The sequence below is a fragment of the Primulina eburnea genome, chromosome 6 (assembly GCF_022965805.1).
Source record: "Primulina eburnea isolate SZY01 chromosome 6, ASM2296580v1, whole genome shotgun sequence".
In the NCBI taxonomy this organism is placed as follows: Eukaryota; Viridiplantae; Streptophyta; class Magnoliopsida; order Lamiales; family Gesneriaceae; genus Primulina; species Primulina eburnea.
In genome coordinates, this window is record NC_133106.1 from 32,588,633 (window position 1) to 32,606,826 (window position 18,194).

General features: G+C 36.2%; 3 protein-coding genes across 4 annotated transcripts; all 3 read left to right on the forward strand.

Moving 5' to 3' along the window:
* The first annotated feature begins 203 nt into the window (after positions 1-203).
* Positions 204-4,205, forward strand: LOC140834381 (ELF3-like protein 2). 2 transcript variants are annotated; one of them, XM_073199223.1, is made up of 5 exons: positions 204-388; positions 737-992; positions 1,785-2,464; positions 2,925-2,976; positions 3,092-4,205. In XM_073199223.1, the coding sequence occupies exons 2-5, from the start codon at positions 810-812 to the stop codon at positions 3,977-3,979; spliced, it is 1,803 nt and encodes a 600-aa protein (XP_073055324.1). In that variant the 5' UTR covers positions 204-388; positions 737-809; the 3' UTR covers positions 3,980-4,205. The 2 variants fall into 2 exon arrangements, with proteins under 2 accessions (XP_073055324.1, XP_073055325.1); XM_073199224.1 differs by having other exon boundaries at positions 810-992.
* Positions 4,206-6,242: 2,037 nt separating this feature from the next.
* Positions 6,243-11,853, forward strand: LOC140834382 (uncharacterized). The gene is made up of 10 exons (XM_073199225.1): positions 6,243-6,467; positions 7,703-7,878; positions 8,725-8,856; positions 8,946-8,996; positions 9,468-9,564; positions 10,208-10,254; positions 10,405-10,621; positions 10,779-10,908; positions 11,156-11,198; positions 11,367-11,853. The coding sequence occupies exons 1-10, from the start codon at positions 6,422-6,424 to the stop codon at positions 11,442-11,444; spliced, it is 1,017 nt and encodes a 338-aa protein (XP_073055326.1). The 5' UTR covers positions 6,243-6,421; the 3' UTR covers positions 11,445-11,853.
* Positions 11,854-12,297: 444 nt separating this feature from the next.
* Positions 12,298-16,387, forward strand: LOC140834383 (vacuolar protein sorting-associated protein 32 homolog 1-like). Its single transcript, XM_073199226.1, has 8 exons — positions 12,298-12,499; positions 12,670-12,809; positions 13,758-13,857; positions 14,053-14,138; positions 14,235-14,326; positions 15,186-15,300; positions 15,379-15,562; positions 16,032-16,387. The coding sequence occupies exons 2-7, from the start codon at positions 12,738-12,740 to the stop codon at positions 15,556-15,558; spliced, it is 645 nt and encodes a 214-aa protein (XP_073055327.1). The 5' UTR covers positions 12,298-12,499; positions 12,670-12,737; the 3' UTR covers positions 15,559-15,562; positions 16,032-16,387.
* The last annotated feature ends 1,807 nt before the right edge of the window (positions 16,388-18,194 follow it).

Below are 18,194 nucleotides of genomic sequence, written 5' to 3' on the forward strand. Positions count from 1 at the left end.
CTTCTTGTGCGCGGCGTAGTATAAGGTCTAATTGTTGCTGGTTGGCTGAATCACCATGATTTACCTCCTCTCACATTTTTGTCGGGCCGAAAAGTGAGGAACGCCTAAAGCGAGCGATTTCACCTTTTGGAGCAACTAATAATTTATGCTATCGATTTTGATGGATACGATTCTATATATCTTTAGGAGCTTCTAGGTTTGATCTATATCCAAATCTTGGGACCACAATTTCCTGAACTTTTGCTCCTTACCCATTTCACACACTTGACATTTATCTCTTCCCAAGGGCGAAAGAATCCGTGCCCACCCTTTTTCCCCCAATTCCCGAATCCATTTTTATTTCCCTTTTAATAACTTCTGGATTGGATTTTTTTCCTGTTGGTGAAAGGTATTTGTTTTATCAGGTTTTCTTCTCGTTGATGGTAGAAATTGTTCGTCACATGTGCTTGTTTCCGTGTTGCTAGGAAATCTACTGATTTTTTTTTCTTTTTGCAAGAAAAAGAGAGTAATTATTTTTGGTGGATATGTTATATTTATGTGCTATTGGGTTGTCCGCTTTTCGTCATTTGTGATCAGGGGAAGCACTATTTGGGTGCTTAACTAGTGGATTGGTTTCGGATTAGGTTTGACCTAGTTAGATTTGCATTTACCTGGGTAGATTGTCTCTTTGATTCTTGGAAAGAAGATGTGATATTGGTATTCATGACTTTTGGTTCTTTTAATGTATGTGAAACAGTTAATATCTAGCTGGTATTCGGAAATTCGAGTATATTCAGTTCTATAAAAGTGTTTTATTGTGAACATTGAAGATGAAAAGAGGCAAAGACGAGGATAAGACGATGGGGCCTATGTTTCCAAGGCTTCATGTTAATGAGATTGAGAAGCGAGGGCCAAGAGCACCACCTAGAAACAAGATGGCCCTTTACGAGCAGCTGAGCATCCCTTCACAAAGATTTACTGGGACGGTGGATTTGGTGCCATCATCGAGCCAGGTGAATTGGAAACTTCTTCATTTTGTTTGTATTGCACTTCGTAAAATTTTATATTGTAGTTCTTGCATATTAGAATTTAGCTCTCCTGTAGAATTTCTGATCTGTGGTGAATAGTTTTTAGTCTTGCTAGTGATTGATTAGTCCTGGTCATAGTTACTAGATACACGAGTAATTTATGGTGTACACATAGGAGAATCGAGCCTAAGTCAAAGGTAAAAGATGTGGCTTGCATCTTTTCAGATTGAGGTGCCATAGGGATAATATATCCTAACTTTGAATATCATTACATCGCATTCAAATATTTTATTTAACTCACACGAAAACATAGCAAATATTCGTTAGTTTATAAGCAAACAAAGATCACCCTTACCTTCCCCCGGATTTACCATACCTACATTTAAGGCGCGCCTAAAGAGGGGCTCGAGCCTTTAAAGCGTACCGAAGCTCGTGTTTAACTCTGAATGCACGCGCGTGATTTAAGTCCTGAACCTTGACTTGCATCCCGGCTTGAGGGTTGAGTCTCGCTGCACCTCGAGCCTGGACACGTCTTGTAAGATTGTATTAACTGTGGCATTGGTTCTGTTTTGAACAATCGAAAAGTATTTCATATTTATCGTTTTTCTTTTCTTGACCATTCTCTAACCATGGATGTTCAGTTCAAGGAATGTAAGATACACTCGAAAATTGAAACTTGGATTGTGCTTTTGTTCTTAATAAAGGGCCACTCACTAAGATTTATGTGAATGTCATTTTTGCAACTTAATTTTTGTTGATGCCAACTTGTTTTTGCAGGGTGGTGGAAATGAAAAGGGTATTGTTGTTTCTCGGCAGTTGCTGCCAAGGCATCAATCTGAGAAACAGTACAAGCAATTTTCCGATTCAAGTAATCCATTGACACTAGTTGATCAAAGAAAGGAATCGGATGATGATGACTTTAGAGTTCCCATTTTCATACACTCCAAAGCAAGTGTAGAACACGGTAAATCTACAAATGTTTTTATTGCGGAAAAACCACCCCCCTCCAACATTTCTCACCTCAATCCCTTGTTCAAGTTTCGAAAAGACAGCATTCAAAGCGAAGAGAAATTGAAAGAGCTGGTGGCTGACCCGGATAAAGCTATCTCAAATTCTTCATCTCTATGTCAAGAAACAATAGTTAACTCGCTAGATGGTATTGAAAGATCAAAGAGTGACGGTAGTGTGCAATTAGAGGTCTGCCACGAGTTTCAACCTGTTGGTGATATGCATGATTCTGACGTATGTGGCGAGCATATATCCACCATGGATAAAAGAATTTCTTCTGTTGTGGCTAGAGATCTTACTTATGAACCTAATAAAGATCAGCCAAGGGTTAACACCATGTCTGAAACTTACAGTACTGATACTATAGCCGGACTGGAGATAACACCGGATGATGTCGTTGGCATAATTGGTCAGAAACGGTTTTGGAAAGCCAGGCGGGCAATTGTCAAGTAAGTTATTATACATTTTGGGTGAGATTTTCATATTTTACCGAAATGGATGCTACTTTTCTTACTTGACTGGAATTCTAGTTGGCAGTGACGCCTATATATATATGGAGAAAATTCATAAAATGAAAAGGCAAAAAGATGTTCTTCAAAGTGTGTGTATATACACACTAATAGATGAGTGTCACCTCATTGGTGGACACAAAATGTACAATTTTGATATGTTTCATTACGTCTAATAGTTGAGTGTCACCAGCGTAATAGTTGAACAACATATCAAAACTCTTTCTATACATGTGTGTGTGTGGAGAAATTCATAAAATGAAAAGGCAAAATGATACTCTTCAAAGTTTCCATTTTGATCTCCTTCATTGCAAGGACTACATTACGCTAATGGGCTCAATGCTTTATTATTTTTTCTGCCAAGCCTAACCAATTTTCCGCTCTTTGGTTGTTACTGCAGTCAACAAAGGGTGTTCGCTGATCAAGTATTTGAATTGCATAGATTAATGAAGGTTAGAGTTGTCAACTGGTTTCAAGATTAATATTATATATATATTTGTGACCTTTCTTGTGATTTAATTTTGTTTAATGATAATGATAAAGCTGCACGTATTAACTTTTTATCAGGTCCAGAAATCTATTGCCACATTGCCGCATTTTTTGCTCGAGGATGTTGTCCGTATAGGCAAACCTGTGAAGGCTTTGTCAGAAAAAAAAGTTCCCTTGGATTGTCCCAATAAAGCTCTTCCCAGTGTTTCCAATCCAAAAGGTGACTCGAAAAAGCCCGTCACTGAAGAAGGTTCAGCTGAAAATTCTAATGCGAAATCGTATTTATCTTCTGTTCAAAACAATGTGTTGCCTCCAAACTACAGAATTACTAGCAATCAAGCTAGACCATGGTCTTTTAATCAACCACATGGCCCACAATGGTTGGTTCCTGTTATGTCCCCTTCCGAAGGACTAGTATACAAACCGTATCCTGGCCCTGGCTATGTGGGTCCAGCGATTCCTAGCAATAATTTCATGACTCCAGCATATGGAGTTCCTGCTATACATGCACAGTACCAATTACCATCTTTTCCATCCCCCGGTTCTCACCCCTACTTTCCAGCTTTCGGGATGCCTGTCATGAGTACAACTTCTTTATCCAGTTCTTCCGTTGAGCAAGTGAATCAGCCGTCTATACCAGGGCAATTCCAGTTAGCCAATCTGTCCAGCAAGAGGAACAATTCTGTGCCGGGCCGGGAAAACCTGCAGTTACCCGAGGATATTGAAGTACAAGGTAGCACAGCAAGTAGTCCAACTGAAAGAGTGAAGAGTAGTGGGTCAGGCAGTGTCTTGGATAAAAGAAGCGCACTTCGACTTTTTCCCACATCTCCAACCGAACCTGAATGCCCCCCCAGTCTCCCTCGGGTGATTAAGGTTGTTCCTCACAAGGCAGGATCCGCGACTGAATCTGTTGCTAGAATTTTTCGGTCCATTCAAGAAGAGAGAAAACACCATGATTCATTGTAGGCCTTGCCATTTCCTGCCTTATTCACACCATCTTGGTGTTTGGAATTAGAGTTTTTCAGTTGTTCTGCCTGTTATTTTATTAACCAAACTTTATCTTATAAAGATGAATCTCTATAGATGTAATAGATGAATTATGACCGAAGAAGTTCTCTGTAATCTATATGTTGTTGCATTAGATAACTGAAGGTGAGGTATTATTATTGTAATCCATCTTTTAATTTTTGTTGTGGCTGGCCTTTTTTCCTCAGTTCTTTTGTGTTCTCCAGTTTTCGTTGTGATCTATATTTTCTGATTATGTTTCTTCGAAAATATTTTGAAGTTAGGTTACTTCTAGTGTGTTTCCTTCGGTTTATCCTTGTAGCAAAGGCATACAATTATAGTCGATGAACTATTTTAATGTGTTCATCCTTTTAAAATGTAAATGGTTAACTATCTGATTGATATATCCGAACTTCTAAATGGGTCGATGTATCTCTAACAAAACGAATTCATGCATTGATGTTAAGAAATAAATATTTGACATACGATTGCTTGATTTATTAAACTTTAGCTAAGACCAAACAATTTTCTCCGGATTGATTGAATATATTAATTCGAGTATAACAAAAGGCTAGAAAATTTGATAGCCACTTAGGATCGATGCTTGTCGTATTATCAAATTTATAATTTGTGGTAACGGTATAATTCAAATATTTTAAATCTTACAATATATCATGCGTTGTGTATCAATCACCGTTTTGATTAGTGACAATTATTGTAACCTAACAATAACTTTCTCAATAACTAAAATCCTTACCCTCTATAGGAATTCTACTATTGAATTTGATATCAATGGAGTGTTTTGTCGTTTTTGTCAAAAAATGTTGTTTGTGATAATAGTATAACTCAAATAGTTTTAATTGTAATAAAATCAAGCGTCATGTATTGATCATTATCTTAATAGAGATAATTATTGCACATCGAACAATATATATAATCGATTTTGCTAACAACAATACACAAAAACTTTGATGAAACCATTACACGGAACAATTTGTGAGACAGATCTCCTATTGAAATATTAAAAAAAATTATTTTTTATGCCATGAATATTATTTTTTATTGTAGATAGGGATGTAAACGATCCAAACCAAGCCGAACAGTATAAAGCTTGAGCTTGGCTCGTTTAAGATTAATTTAAGCTCAAACTCGAGCTCGAGCTTGATTCGAGCTTTTATAATCTGGCTTGAGTTTGGCTCGTTTAAGATTGATAGAACTCGAGCTTTTATCATCAGGCTAGAATTCGACTTGTCTTGAAATTACTAAACTTGTGAAAAGCTTGATCGACTCGTTAAAAGCTCGTTTATCATGTTAATCAAGTCGGGCTCGAGCTTGGTTTATTAATAGCTCGTTTATCATATTTAACAAGCCTGACTTGAGCTCGACTCGTTTTCGAGCTCGTAAAACATACAATTGAGCTCGAATTTGAGCTTGATTCGAGCTTGTTAAAATTAAATATATCTATGAACTAATTTTATATTAGACATAAAAGTTTAACTTTTATTAGTACTAATATTTTTATTTGTCAACTCAACAAATGAGTCAAACTCGAGCTTACGAGCCACCTAAACGAGCCGAGTTCGAGCTCGCGAGCCTATTAACGAACATGTTTGCGAGCTCACGAGCCGAATACGCTTAGGCTTGAGCTTGGTTTGATTAAGTTGTCGAGCTCAAAATCGAGCTTGAGCTTGGTTTGATATGATTAACAAACGAACTCAAACAAGCTTTTTATCGAGCCGAGCTCCGAATAGCTCGCGAACGGTTTGATTTGTTTACCTCCCTAATTGTAGATATGACTCATATCGATTCGTTTCATGATTATAGACATACCGACTCACAAAATACATGCTCGTAACAATATATATGATTCAATTGCCTACTTAAATAAATGTAGGCTGAAATTTTTAAACTCTCTATAATTAGGCAAAAACTTGTGTGAGACGGTCTCACGGGTCGTATTTTGTGAGACGGATCTTTATTTGGGTAATCCATTAAAAAGTATTTTTTTTTATGCCAAGAGTATTGCTTTTTATTGTGAATATAGGTAGGGTTGACCCGTCTCACATATTGAGATCCGTGAGACGGTCTCACATGAGACCAACTCCTATAATTAAAGGATAGGGGTAGAATTTTGCCAAAATGTTATTATTACTTGATTTTTTTGAAATTGGTAAGATTGCATTAAGTCATAATTTTAAATATGTAATCCATAATCCGAGTGAAACTAAATTTCGATGATCTAACAACTAAGACGAAAAAATTACGGCTATCTAAAAAGCCATCCGGTGTAGCAACTTTACACCGAATAGCATAAATTGGACGAAAAGAAACCACAGATGAAAGCAGCTTTCTTGTGTATATAAATTGACATTGACGTCCAAAGAAATTTCAAAAGTTTCTGACATGTCGTCCCCTCGTGAGACTCACATTCCTGTGCCTCCGGACCCTGGTAATTTTGTGTAGCGCCCTTCTCATTTGTTGGGTTGTCTCAATTTTGATTGCCTTTAATTTGATTTCCATTTGGTGCTGGGCAAGTTTCCAAGAATCAAGAAATAGACTCGCTGGTTAAATTTCTTTGGCATTTGCTTTGATATTAAACGATTCTTTGTAGTTTAATTAATTCTTGGAATTATTTACTGCCCACGAATGTTGTGGTTACGGTTAATTTGTTGTTTTGATCAATGTTTCTTAATTTTTGGGTCTTTTTTTGGGGCTTTGGTGGATGAAAAGAGAGAAAACTGTGATGATATAATCCTAGGGGTATAGTTTCAATTTTGTTTCCTTCCTTTTCCTTTGGTCGGTCCATAAATTGCTAAAAAAATCCATTAATTACATTTTTCTTACTGCAGTTTTATTGTGAATGTGAGATGGTTTTTACTTTGAGAAAGACAGTGGATAGGAAGCGGTTTCATGTATTTATGCGAAATTATAAGCATGTCTGTTTGGCGGGTTGTGTATGTGTTAAATAAACAAATGGCATGACAGCATATTGAAGTTGATAGATTCTTGATCTTATAAAAAAATACTTGATAGATCTTTGGAATATTTTTTGCTGTTTTTTACTGGTGGAGGAGGTGCAACAATTGGGATGGAACCCATGAATTCTCCCAATTAAAGAGAGACAATAGAATTTCAACCAGATGGCTTGTGGTTGATTCTTGGATGATTTCCACTCGACGAAAGCAAAACTGTGTGTATTGGTCTTTAAGTTTAAGTTAGCTGATGGTTAATGAGGTACAAAGTTGGATAGGTCATCTGTTTGTTTAAAAGTTTGGTACATGGGGGCAAGGGGAAGTCTGATTTCAATTTCTTGGTGTGTCGATGTATTTGCTTTGTTGGTTCAAAGCTTAAAATCATTATTTTTTGAGGTCATTCAGAGAGATCATGATCTCATATTCTCATTTAATCTTTAATATGTACATACAAATGAGAAGCATGCTCTTAAATATGTACTTCCAAATGAGAAGCAACTTAACTGCGTGAAACACGTTAACATAGTTTAGAAGTATAGTTGGCAAGCTTGTAGGAGTAGGAATGTCACCGTTCATGATGTTACAATTGAGATCTTACATGTTTTTTTGTGACAAATTGTCATCTCTTAAAAGCTGGAAATTCTTGCGTCCACCTGAGTGAAAAATACATACATTTTTCAATTTAAAGGTTTCTTGTGTATGACTTTTGCAGGTGACAAGCCCATCAAGAATGAATCAGACTTGTCTACTCTTTCTATCCATGTGGTCACCTGTGCATCTCAACTTCCTGCAGAATTTTTGCAGCCTTCAAGTGAGAGGCAACTGGTCATAGGCTTTGATTGTGAGGGGGTTGATCTTTGTCGAAATGGGACTCTTTGTATTATGCAGGTATTTCACTTTTCATCCCCACATTATGTTATATTTTGCAAGAATACTGCAGATTTTCTGAATATCAAGGGATGGTTTCAACTGTTCGATTAACAAAGATCTCATATTCAGTTTTGTGTACACCCGTTGGGTTTTACACACTGGCATAGTATTAATATTGGAAGGAGGGCAGTTGTTTTATTCAACAAGAAGCTTCAGTGAGAATTTTTTTTAATAAAAAACGATATTTTATTAATAATATAAAAAGAGTTAATTACAATTAGTGGACTAGTGGTCCACTTTCAACAGAAACTACATACTATCAATGCTCTATCAATGATACGCATAAGCCCAGTCTCTCAATATATCTGATATTGATACGTTCTAAAGTCATCATGACTGTCAATCTACATAGCAACTTTGATCTTGATTTTACCCCAGCATTTGTCATTGTAGTCTTCAATATCTTCAAAAATTCTTCGATTTCTTTCTAGCCACACTGGCCAACATATTCCTTGAAGGGTTGGCCATAATACCCACAAATCACCCCATTTGTTTTGTTCCGTTGATGATTTTCATTCCCATAACATGACAAGGAATTTTCATGGAGTGTTTTTCAATGACTGATTTCTGTGCCTAAAGAAGGGTGTGTCACACTTGGCTATAGACTGTAGCTACTTAGTTACTTGATTATTATGGCTTTCTTTCTAAGGTAGGAAAAGAGTACAGTTTAAATCTATTTCTTTTGCACAAATTTGCAATCTCTGTGGGACACCACATTCATTTTGACGTAACACACTATGTCTAAATTCATCGATTAACTAATGTGTTTAAGTGCTTTCAACTCATGATCGTTATATTTTGTAGCTTGCATTTTCAGATGCTATATATTTGGTTGATGCCATTGAGGGTGGAGAGACACTTGTGAAAGCCTGTAAGCCTGCACTTGAGTCCAGTTATGTCACCAAAGTTATTCATGATTGCAAACGAGACAGCGAGGTCTCTTGTTGACAGCCATCTCCACTTCATGCTTAATATCTGTGAAAAACTTCAATGATTGATCTTTCTTGTCGCTTTGTATGTCACAGGCACTGTTCTTTCAGTTTGGCATTCGGCTAAATAATGTTGTTGATACCCAGGTTGGTATTTTCTTTAATTCTTCTGTATTGGAGACAATCAACTAAAGTTGTGTGTCGCCTTTGATGTGAGTTTTATTATTGTACCACTTAAGCATTGTTAAGATTGGTACTTGGACCTAACTCAACTTCAAAAGCTAGCTCAAGGGAGATGATTATCTAAATTCATATATACAACTCTCAAGAACTTAATACAACTGATGTGAGATATTTAACACACCCCTCACGTTCAGAAATAAAAATTTGGAGCGTGAAATATACAAGATATTAGTGGTTGGCCTATTAGGACATTCCAACACATAACGGTGGGTTTTGGCTATGATGCATGTTAATATTAATATTGAAACTTGGACATACCTCAATTCTAAAAGTTAGCTTAAGGGAAGATTGTCCAAGTTCATATATACAATTTTCAAAGACTTAATACAGCCGATATGAGACATTTAACAAGCATATTTACATTTTCTGGAGCAGATTGCTTATTCTTTGATTAAGGAGCAAGAAGGGGACAAAAGAGTCCCAGATGACTACATATCATTTGTTGGCCTCCTTGCTGACCCTAGTTATTGTGGTAATTAGTGTGTTTTGCATTTCAATCTTGTCTTGTTATGATTTTGGATCGTGTGGTTGTGGATCACCTGTGCTGAAATTTGTTAAGCATTTTGTTGGTGAAAATGGGTTTTGGATTCTTATCCCTGGAATGGTTACGTATCTCATTGTCACTTGATTGGCATATCATCTCAATGGCAATTTATCAACTTTCTTCATTGATGATTGATGATTCTGTATGCATGTTCGACTCTGAAGTTGAAATTATTTATTAATGTCAAATTTGTTTAGCAATTTCTTATTCTTCGGCTTAAATAATCATTATACTGGACATGACAAGAAGGGAAACAAATATTATGAAAAACCGATAAGCTTCCTGATGCAACTTCATACTTTGCCTCATTTACACAACAATCCACGCTTGCTAGACTTTCTCCATTGCTGAAACTTTATCCAACAAATTATTACGCTTGTCAACAATACTTCTGCATTATATGTTTAGCTTTGCATGCTGTATTCTGGCTGCTGTTTGTAATGTTTGTGTTTCACAAAAGACATTGTTACTAGTTTGTTTCTGTATGAGAGGGCCTTTAATTTACTGTGTGTTGTTAAAGTCATGCTTCTTTGTGCTAGGATATCCTTTCACTCTAAAGAATTTTTGACAGGGATATCCTATGATGAGAAGGAAGAGGTTCGCGTTCTTTTAAGGCAGGTTAGTCTTGGTTTCTCCTCGAGCTTTTTGGATCAGGTTTTATTAAAAATATGTTAACATTTAGGTGTGTAACGTAGATAAAGCGGCTTAAAATTTCAACCACCCGCAAATTACATGAATTTTTTAGGTACTCAATTTTTTTGGCTCCAGGATCCCAACTTTTGGACATACAGACCATTGTCTAAACAAATGGTCCGTGCTGCTGCAGATGATGTCCGCTTTCTTTTACTCATCTATAATAAGATGTTGGAGAAATTGAATCATAGATCTCTGTGGTATCTTGCGGTCCGTGGTGCACTTTATTGCAGATGTTTCTGCATTAGTGATAATAATTATGCTGACTGGCCAGCTCTGCCTCCACTTCCAGGTATTATTCTCTTGTATCCCATTTTATTCAAGCTTCTATAAATATGTTCACACTCATGAACAGTATTGTCTCAAACTATAAGTAACCTGTTAAAACTTGTGTTGTGTATCATCTAGATTCTAACTTTAGGTGCTGTTACTTCTTTTCATCATTTCAGATAATCTTATTGCTGATAGGCATGCTCCAGAGCAAGAAATCCTCTCAGTTCTTGATGTTCCCCCAGGGAAAATGGGGTGTGTTATTGGGAGACGAGGAGTTAATATCTTGTCAATAAAGGAATCATGCAAGTATGTCTTATTGCCTTGTACCATGAGTTTTGGTCGGCATTTTGTTGTTTCCACACTAGCCAATTTAATTTATAAATATTCCTGACCTACTTGAGCCATAGTTATCTATATGCATGATAGGCAAGATGTCGGTTTTGTTTAATTTTATCATATTGGCAAATGGCAAACCCTTTGGGTTTTTTCTTCTTGTGAAATTTGGGCATGCTTTCAACTTGTTCTAACAAATATGGAATTATTTTATTTGCAGCGCTGAAATATTTCTCGGAGGTGATAAAGGTCCTCCGGACAAGGTTAGTCCATCATTTGAGTCTGGTGAATACTGTCACTTACCGGCATAGAAAACTATCGCCTCCCATTATTATGTCTGAGTTTATAATCTCTGTCTCAGAGTTTGAAATGGTCTTTTCCTTTGAAACTAAGATAGTCTACAGTAGAAATACAATCATTTAAATGTGCAGGTTTTCATAATTGGGCCAGTAAAGCAGGTTAGGAAAGCTCTAGCCATGATAAGGGGAAGAATGCTGGATATATACTAGAAAGCTGCAATTTGTCAAGATACTTTGCGACGGCACCAGGAAGATGGATCAGTGGGCATGTACTCAAGTCACATACACACTTATACATAAATAAAAAGTAGTTGTTAAGCTTGAGGCTTATGAAAACTGGGGCAAAACTGAGGTTATATTTTCAACATAAACTGGGGAGATTTTACATAAATTATCTGAACTAGATGTGATGAATGTGGAATCCCTTCGGGGGGCGAAACTAATTGTCCTTGCTTGTTATTCGATTCTCCCGTAAATCGGGTCTGGTGTGTGGCGCCTTGAGTATTTGCCTAGTACGTTTTGAACGTCATGGAATGCATAATGGTATATACTATGATACCAATGTAAATTATGCAGAATTCGTGTGTTATAGACCCAATCAGCGAACAATATGTTGATATTTTGTGAGTTTGACAAGTTTTGTGAATCATAGAGACGATGTTATGCAAAAAAACTTCGTGATAAATGCGATATACACGTCTCGTAAAATGCTAAAAACGTACCGAATCTGTAGACAACTTCTTTTTATAATTGATTAAAGAAATCTCTGTACATAGAAGGTCATAATCATATTAATATAATTTTTAGATATTTATTTCGTTACGATTTTGATCATATTATCAAAATTTCAGCTTTAATCTAATCATTTTTTTGACTGTACTTATGTGTAAAGGGTCTCGTGTGCTTCTTGATAAAAAAAATTATCAAAAATTGAAATACATGTAACTACGATTTACTCCACATATTTATATATATATATATATATATATATATATATATATATTGAAATAAATGTAAAGTTGTAAACAAACTGGAAATAGCCAGAAAAATCTCACTATCTCTCTTTAAATGTTATTCGTCCGTGACATTTACTGACTCACAGTCTGTGACGCAACAATTCCTCCCCGAGCGATCTAGCTCGTACAAAGTCTCGATAACGACGACTTTTTCCGCAAATTTTCTTAAACGCTGATTGATCTTCGAAATCTCCCCAAAAACAATCTCAAATAACTCCGGACGATTCTTATCATCGGGTCAAACTACAGGTCGGTGATAATTTAATTAAACACTTGTTTATTTTAATTTAGATATTGATAATAATAATTGTGTTTTTTTTTTCTCGTGGATGCAATTTGTGAATTTGGACGAATCAGGTTGATTTTATTTATTAGTGTTGTCTATGATAAAATTTACGTTGTTTCTCATTTGGTTGCAGGGATTGGTTCCTTCGATTTGTTTTTAGTTTTCCGAAACATACTTTGTTTTTGAAGTAAATAATCGACGATGTTTACGCGAATTTTCGGAAAGCCTAAGCAAGAGGCAAATGCTCTGGCAACGCTTGACAAATTAAATGAGGTAAAAGTTTGTTCTTTGATCGTTTTGGAATCTCTCTTATTTTTGTTTTGAATTTTTGTGTTATAATGAATATAATTTTAAAGTTCGTGTATTTCCTTATTGTGCTGCCTTGACCGTTTAAAGCTTCATTGAGTTCTAAATTTCTTAAGTGAGAGAGTTAAGAGCATGTGTTAATTTGGAAACTTTTTCGCTACACTGATGAATAATTTGTATTTGTATTTGTATTTGTATTTGGTATCAGTTAGTCTGCGCTGTTACGCTTTGATTTTGATTTTTGTCGTACAAAGAAAAGTTATCATTTGAATTAGAAAAGACATCTTTGAATGAATATATTCAACTTCAGCTGACTGCATTTGGAAATGCACTCCTTGAGGTTTGTGGTTTAAAACTTTAAATATGATCTCTGGTTTAAGAGAATGCTATGTTTATATACGTATTATTCAGTCAATGTGTCTTCTTAAACGATGTTTGTTATCTTGTGTTCAAACTTCTAATTAAGTAGTTGGTTTAAGGGAGTTGCTTTATACTTTTCCACTTTCCACTTGTTCCACCTACTTTATTAGTTAAATGACTCTGGTGAATATATGGAGATAGAAGAGATCCATACCTCGGGTTCCTATCTTAGGCTTAGATTTTGAAGTTTACATGTTTATGCCTAGCAATTTGAGTCACATGCACCATGTTTAGTGCGATGTCATGCAGAAACCAAATATATACAACGGCAAATAAAAGAGATATCCATGGTCGAAACCAAAGTATTCTTGACAGTCCACTTTCAAATTTTTCATTTTCAATATTTGAGTTTTGGCATGAAGGGGAAAAATGACAACATTGTGATTTTAGTGTTTTTGCAACTGCAGAAGTTGTTTTCGATTCTAGAGCAAGTGAAATAAGGATCCCTTCTTATGCATTTTTTTCTTTTACTCCCTTGCATGGCATGGTATGCAGACTCTTGAGATGCTAGAGAAAAAGGAGAAAGTTCTCCTGAAGAAGGCAGCGGCAGAAGTGGAAAAGGCGAAGGAGCTTACCAAAGCTAAAAATAAAAGGGGTACGATACGGTGCTTGTGAGAAATTATTTTACTCGCCTGTTCAGTATTTTAGAATCTTAAACAAACTTTGCATCTCTTTCATTGCCCAGCCATATGGCAGTGGTTGTATGCCATGAGCAACACAATGCGTTATGTGCTTTGTAATTTTAAGAATTACAACGTGCTTTTAATGTTCTTATATTGTAATGTTTTAGCTGCAATACAATGTTTAAAGAGGAAAAGGCTCTATGAACAGCAAATCGAACAACTTGGAAATTTCCAGTTGCGAATTCATGATCAGGTGATTTGGAGAAACATTAACCACTTAGTTTTCCTGTTGAAATAGTTTTGTTTTCTGTCTGGTCCTTTTAAGAACGTGTCTGAACGTCGGTCCCAGATGATAATGCTCGAGGGGGCCAAAGCTACTACAGAAACTGTTGATGCTTTGAGAACTGGAGCAGCTGCAATGAAAGCTATGCAGAAGGCTACGTAAGTTGCATTTCCCCCAATTTAAAAGAGATTCATTGATATGGCTTTGTAAATATGAAGTTAGAAAGAAGAAGGTTGTGAACAGTTGACAGACAACCCATCAATGCGGAATAGAAATTAAGTCTCGCAACAGTGAAGTTAAATTAAAAAGACGAAGAACACCAAGGATAAGTCATTTTTTAGTTAGAAAATAAAACCTCAGAGAAAGAATTATATATCTTGAAATTGCTTCACATCACACATTTATGTATTATGGATCTAAGTAATCGAGCAAGAGTGACCTTTTATGGCTAGTTGGCTACTCTAGAGTAAATGATTTTCAATGTATTTAAATTATGAGTGGTTTTGTTTAAGAAGAGAATGTATGTAATGACCATGGGCTATCCCGATCTTGGGCTCCCTTTTAGGGCTTTTTCCTCTACGGGCTTTCAACATGCGCCATTACTCATAGTATTATCCTACCCTTAGCTCAATTGGTACCAAGTCTTATGAATCTTAGTACTTATGTTGGAGGTTTTAGGTTCGAGACTTGAGGAGACGAAAGAAATCACAGCCAGTGTAGCTCAATTGGTACCAAGTCTTATTATCTAAGTACTTATCAAGGAAGTCTTAGGTTCGAGACTTGGCAGAGGTGGGATAATGCTATGAGTAATGGCGCATGTGGAAAGTCCGTGAGGGAAAAGGCCCTAAGAGGGAGCCCAAGATCGGAATAGCCCATGGCCATTACAATGAAGTTTGCCAAATCTTAAGGAAAGCAGATTACGGACTGCACCGCATGTTGACATTGACACACAACCACATTAATCCCGTGTACTAGAATTTTCTCACCTCATATTCTCCACTGGCTTTTGTGATGTAGCAATATTGATGATGTGGACAAAACAATGGATGAGATCAATGAGCAGACCGAAAATATGAAACAAATTCAGGAAGCACTGTCTGCACCACTTGGTGCAGCAGCAGATTTTGATGAGGTAAGCTGTAGGTTCTGACAGCTGCTTGTTCTCACTTCTTCTTTTGAAGATTATACTTTACTCTATTTCCTTCCGTAGGATGAGTTGGAGGCTGAGCTTGAAGAACTTGAAGGAGCTGAACTAGAGGAACAGCTTCTGCAACCTGCAACAACAGCTCCTGCTGTTCCTGTTAGAGTGCCTGCCGGTAGGCAACCGGCAAAGAAAGATGAAGATGAAGATGATGAACTTGCTGAATTGCAGAGGGAGATGGCCCTTTGAGGAGGTATCCCCCGACCTGTAAATCTGTCATATTTGTTGCATAGCATGTTTGTTAATTGCACACGTTGACAAATTGTAAATTTGTTAGTTCATTGACTTGCATTTGATGAAACTGTTGTATCTGAGAGAATCTAATCTGTGATAAACATTTGCAATGAGAAAGTTTATTGTTAAAATTCGAACAGGGTTGTGCTGAATTGAGAGGATACTGATATTTAATAAAGTTAACTGTAACTGGAAAAAACTTTGCAATTATGTCTTAGATGGTATATACAGAATCTAAAATGAACTTGTTTCTAGATTTTGGTAGTTGCTTGGCATGGTTTTATAGTTGTTGTATGTGCAACATAAAGGGTTTTCTAGCAATTATGATTTCCTCTCTAAATGTTTGTGAAATTTGAGCTCTGGGGCTCATGCATGTACGAGGCTACCTCACACCCTTGATAATGGCTAATTCATCCCCCGTCTTGCAGTTCAGTAACAAAGTTCGAATGTTATCATGGGTTCTACTGTATCTTGAGATCATTGCTACAGCTGCCACCTTCATCCTCTGATGAATTTCACAGAGGTGCATTCACCAGTGCTGAGATTTATACCTGTATGTATGGATGACTTTAAATAATTTCTCTTCAGCCTTTGTGGTTTAGCAGATGATGAATGTTTTCTAGCACCCACAACTGTTTGACGATTAAATGTGTATGATGTGTGTTAATTTTAGCCTTTTGCCGAGATCCACTTATCTGGAAAATGCATGTAAGGAAGGCCATTCGTTTACTGAACTGTTAGGAAACATATTGCGTCTAAATGCTAAAGTATTGGGGTTTTAATACACGAATGCTGTAACGTTTACTGTGCATTTCAGACAATTTCATATATTTTGGCGGGAATTTACATTCAAAAGTGGGAATTTACATTTAAAAGACACGACATGAACTTTTCTGTGAAGCATAAATCATTTGAAAAGGTTGACTTGCTCCCATCTTTCTGATTATGATTACCCAAGTAACGTAGAGCCAAGGATGTGTGGGCGAGATATTATCCTATCCCCTTGAAAAGCAATCCATCTTCTTTTGCTTTATTCCAGTATTATACTTTCCTTGTCGAGATTTGGTTCTGTTCCAAGGACTGCTACATCTTCTAAAAGTTATGCCTTGTTTGCTTTTATTTTTTTCCAGAAATAATTTTCCATATAATTTATTTTTAATTTCTTTTCTTCCCTCAATGACACACATCCCAACAGAACTACTATTAATGTCTAAACTTTTAATTATTTCCTATAAATTTTTATTATTGTATTTTTTAAATTTATTTTAAAATCTAAATTACGAATTTGGGCATAACTTGATATATACATCTGTAGTTTTTTTAAAAAAAAAAATCGAACATATATTTTATTTATCAATAAGTCATATTATTTTTGTACCAGATTCCTATAAATTTTGAGATCCATTATTCATCCTCGACCCACGCAACTAGTTTACATGATAGTGACAAGTATTGTAAAGAAATAGATTCTGATTCCACTCGTTTCCATGTCCTTTCACGTTAATATGCGCCACAAATTCAGGTCCTAATATTTAAATTCGTTGACTATGAACTGAGAAAAATTGCTCTGTTATCAATTTACTTTTATGGCATGCATACAAAAACAAACTTGAAATTTTCAAAAGTTATATAAACTACTGCCACCAACAATAAGGGTTAATTATGTTTAGTAGACATTGTTTTCCGACACTAAAATTGATAGGATGTTTATTAATTCTTAACCTAAATCACTTTGTTTCATATACATGACATCACAAAACACGTAATAGCCAGATGAAAAGTCCTCTCTATCCTTACTAGTGGTTAATGACTTTGATACCTAGTGGTTTAAAATCAAAATGGAAACAGCTGAGCAAAATCTGCATTGCTTTCAACTTCAATGGCTTCCATCGACGACCAAAGGCCACTTAGAACTTCATATGAATATTCATCCACTGGGATACCCTTAATGCCATAGTATTCATCCATTTCTAAGGTGGATGGCATAAAAGTACCTGAATCTTGGTGGGACTGAGAATAGGAAGAAGTTATATTTTGATTTAAACGTTCATCTGAATCTTTACAGACGATTCTTGGTGCAGGAGAATTCTTGGGTTCATTTGAAATGCTACTTGGGTGATTAGTGGTGGTTTGTGGAAACGGCGTTGGTACCGGGGTTAGAGAATTCATCGAAGCTAGGAAAGTCACAGTCTTCCCGGCAATAGCGGCGGCGGTGGTGGTGGTGGTGGTGGAGGTGACGGTACACGTATTACGAGAGCAGCTAAGTTCTGCCAGTAGCTTCTTTTTCAACTTAGTGTTCCAGTAATTCTTCACATCATTGTCTGTTCTTCCTGGCAAGTGTGAAGCTATGACAGACCATCTGATATGCAAAACAAAACTTAAAAGCATTTACTCATACATTCATGATAAAAATATGTGTGTGTGTGTGTGTGTTATATTCTTAATCGGAATCAGCTTCTAGATATAAATAATGATTAAACATGCATGCCTGCTTCCGAGCATGTTGTAAAGATTCAAGATGGTTTTTTCTTCCTCTTGTGTAAAAGACCCATGTTTAATATCAGGTCTTAGGTAGTTGAGCCATCTGAGGC